The 3,612-nt window shown below is 33.0% G+C and overlaps 1 protein-coding gene across 1 annotated transcript; it reads left to right on the top strand.

Moving 5' to 3' along the window:
- The first annotated feature begins 691 nt into the window (after nucleotides 1-691).
- On the top strand, nucleotides 692-2,055 carry LOC307001850 (uncharacterized protein). Its single transcript, XM_079618857.1, has 4 exons — nucleotides 692-728; nucleotides 964-1,290; nucleotides 1,502-1,525; nucleotides 1,792-2,055. The coding sequence occupies exons 2-4, from the start codon at nucleotides 1,047-1,049 to the stop codon at nucleotides 1,941-1,943; spliced, it is 420 nt and encodes a 139-aa protein (XP_079474983.1). The 5' UTR covers nucleotides 692-728; nucleotides 964-1,046; the 3' UTR covers nucleotides 1,944-2,055.
- The last annotated feature ends 1,557 nt before the right edge of the window (nucleotides 2,056-3,612 follow it).

Below are 3,612 nucleotides of genomic sequence, written 5' to 3'. Positions count from 1 at the left end.
CAAGGATTTACATTATGATGAGAAATGCAGTATTACAGGTTTTGGGAACCTGCCCTAGACCCAGTTAGCATAACTATTCAAACTCTGAGACGCGAGAACAGGGCTGGCAGGAGCTCCAAGAGCCAGTGTCCAGTAATCTAACAAATACAGAGAACAGGACTGACCGGACTCTCTTGCTGGAAGTTTCGCAGCTGATCTAAACATTTAGTCTCTTCACTTTTGCAGTTTCCTAAATTAAACATTTAATAAATTTGTTATTCTTCACATTTTAAACTATTTCGTAAAACAATATTAAGTGACTTCACAGTTTTAATCTGACAACCCCTGTGTGTGTTCTGTGTGTGTTCTGTGTGTGTTTTCGGTATCAGGATTAGTGACGTCAGTGTCAGTGAAGGAGGGAGAATCACTCTCTCTAAACTCATATCTCACTGAAATAAAAGGTGATAGACCGATTAAGTGGATGTTTGGAGATGAAAACACTTTAATCGCTGAAATCAATAAATGGGACATCATAATCGCTGAAATCAATAAACGGGCCGACAGAATCGCTGTATATGAAGATGTTCTTGATGAGAGATTCAGAGACAGACTGAAGCTGGACAATCAAACTGGATCTCTGACCATCATTAACATCAGACCTGAACATGCTGGAGATTATAAACTAGATGATGAAATAGTTTATAAACGAAGCCTGTATGATTTTATCAGTTATGTTATCGCTGTCTTTGGTAAGTTACATATTTGTTTTACCATTTTATGTTTTAATCAAATGAAACAATATTAATCCAAAATATTTTTGCTTCTTTTCTGTTTAATTCAATTAAATTCAAATATATTTGTATAGAGATTTTCACAATACACAACGTTTCAAAACAGCTTTACAGAAAATGTTAAGATATTGATCATTTGAAATTTAAATATCAATATCTCTGCTACAAACTCAGTTTCTGTTTGTTGATACAGTTGAAATATCAGTGAATGAGGGAGAATCACTCACTGTAGACTCTGATCTCACTGAAATAAAGGATTATGATTGGATTCGGTGGATGTTTGGAGATGAAAACATTTTAATCGCTGAAATTACTGTAAAGGCCGACAGAATCGCTGTATATGATGATTATCTTGGGAGATTCAGAGACAGACTGAAGCTGGACAATCAAACTGGATCTCTGACCATCACAGACATCACAACTGAACATGCTGGAGATTATAAACTACAGGTCAAAAGTACGAGAGAGATTTGGCTTTCAGAAAGTTTCTCATTAAAAGCTTTCAGAGTTTCTGTCTCTGGTGAGTAGAGATCATTTCTCCTGTCCTTCAAATATTCTTGTTTTTTTACCAATTATTTACATATTTATTAATTGTTGAATCATTTTATAGTTTGAGATTATAGATCACATAAACACTGACTCAACCAAAAATAATCAAAAGTAAGATTGTTGAAAGTAAGATTGTTGATTAGATTTGTCCGTATTTATCTTTTCTCTCTCATGTTTTCCAGCTCGTCCGCCTGTTCCTGATCCTGGTGAGTAGAGATCATTTCTCATGTCCTTTTTTTTTTTTTTTACCAACTATTTACATCATAATTTTATAGTTTGAGATGATAGATCATATAAACACTTACTCAACACACAGATTGAACATAAAATAAGATTGTTGATTAGACTCAACATCTCAACATCACTCAACTCTGTCACACATGTTCAGGTACGGCTGATATTAGTTGATGTCAGCGCTGATATTAGCGTTTATGAACTGATCTGATCTCAGTTTGATGCTTTTATTCCTCAGACTCTGTCCACTGTTGTGGTCCCACTGAAGCTGTGATCCGATTGGTCCTCTCTGCTCTGGTGGGCGTGGCTACTGTCATCATTCTGGTTTATGACATCAGATCCAGAAGAGCTGAACGAGATCAAGCACATATTCACACATCAGAAACCTAATGGTGTCATTTCTCATATTACTATTTTATGCCATTTATTAATCTTCATTTATTTGTAATGGCTTTATATGCTGGCATTTACTGTACGCTTATTTCCACCCTAGAACATCATTGAGAACAAACAGCAACATTTTCTCATTAACGCTCAAAGTGTTAAATGTGTTTATTATTGTAAATACTGATTTTTTTTATTATTTTTTTTACAATCTAGTCATTCATAGATAATTGGGGACTTTTACTTCCAGTCACACTTAAAGTGTTGTATTATTATTGTTCAGATTACTATTTTACTGACTAAACACGACACATTTCTCTCAAACACAGATCTCACTTTACTACTGCTGTTCATCTGTCATTTGGATTTGCTTGCCTTTGTCAATAAAGTTTTTTTCAGTCTAAGGTTCAAGAGTTTTTTTTTTTTTCCCATTTCTTTTATTATGCTTCTACAACTGAAACAAACAACGTACATAATAAAATCTCTGCATATAACAATCGTTCAGCCAGTGACCAAACAGAAAAATCACAGTAAAACAAACAAACAAACAAATAATTAATTCAATTAAAATACAACACAAAATAAATTTTAAAAAAATTAGAAATACCTCAAAGGGGCTTTTTTTTATATTAAATGATAAATATTCAAAATAGAAATGTAAGGGCTTTCTGTTTTTTATTTTATTTTTACTGGATAAAGTTGGGTTTAGATTTAAATCATCTGCACTTATGAATGAAAAACTTCCCAAGACATAACAAGAAATTAAACTCAAACTCTTTGTTTTCCAGATAAATACCAAACCTAATTAACTTTCCACACATCTAAAGGGTTGCACCATATCACAACAAAAGAAAACGCTCTAAATTTTCTATATTTGCTTCACAACTATTATTCACATAAAATAAAATTCAATGGTGGGATAAATCTCATTAAAGTTTTGATGTTCACCTCCTTAGCTTTAGGGGGGAGAGGAAAATACTACTTTTTAGATTTCAACCGTATCAAAATCTTTAAGCATGTATTCCCGTCTAATACGGTTTGGGTAATAAGCCTGTAAAATAATTTCTACTCAATTTGTAAAAAAAAAAAAATATATATATATATATATATATAGGAGAGCTGGCTAAGTTCTGGGGAGTCTTCTTTAACCATTAATTTTGGAATGGCTCTGATTATTATATTGTAAATATTAATAGTACACGGCAGTCCTCCAGAACGTTTGGAACCATAACTGAAAAAAATCATCACCACTCCATTGATTAGTCCAGAAAGAGGAATCCAAGTCTGAAGAAAGAGTCTCTTTTAGAAACACACAACGAGATTTCTGCCCTTTACTAAATAAAAAACTGCTTTCCTTTTAACACTGTCCTTTAAGCCCCTAACATTCAGAGAACCTAAACTAGTTTGTCCTTAATCATTAATGCTAAACAGAAAATAGACAAAAATAGAACTAGTAGTAAAATAAAAACACAAATTGACCCATCACTAAACTCACTCAGTCTCTAAGAACAGAGACATGTGAGCAATAGATAGACAGGAAAGTAAATATATAACATACTTCGTTTGTAGGCTACTAATGCTTTTACCAAGTCTGTGGCAGTGAAAATAAATCCAGTATTGGATGTTTAACCATTACTTGCAGATACTGTGGGTTTGTTCATTTTTACTTTTAGTA

Source organism: Phoxinus phoxinus (genome assembly GCF_949152265.1).
Source record: "Phoxinus phoxinus genome assembly, chromosome: 7".
NCBI classification, from domain to species: domain Eukaryota; kingdom Metazoa; phylum Chordata; class Actinopteri; order Cypriniformes; family Leuciscidae; genus Phoxinus; species Phoxinus phoxinus.
Note: the sequence above shows the minus strand (reverse complement) of the source record. Positions and strands in the feature narration are given on the sequence as shown.

Bases quoted from the DNA above. Each gene is read 5' to 3' on its own strand.
- LOC307001850 (XM_079618857.1), top strand. From the start codon at position 1,047: ATGTTTGGAGATGAAAACATTTTAATCGCTGAAATTACTGTAAAGGCC. The intron at 1,291-1,501 runs GTGAGTAGAGAT...CATGTTTTCCAG, and splicing joins TTTCAGAGTTTCTGTCTCTG to CTCGTCCGCCTGTTCCTGAT. The intron at 1,526-1,791 runs GTGAGTAGAGAT...TTTATTCCTCAG, and splicing joins TCCGCCTGTTCCTGATCCTG to ACTCTGTCCACTGTTGTGGT.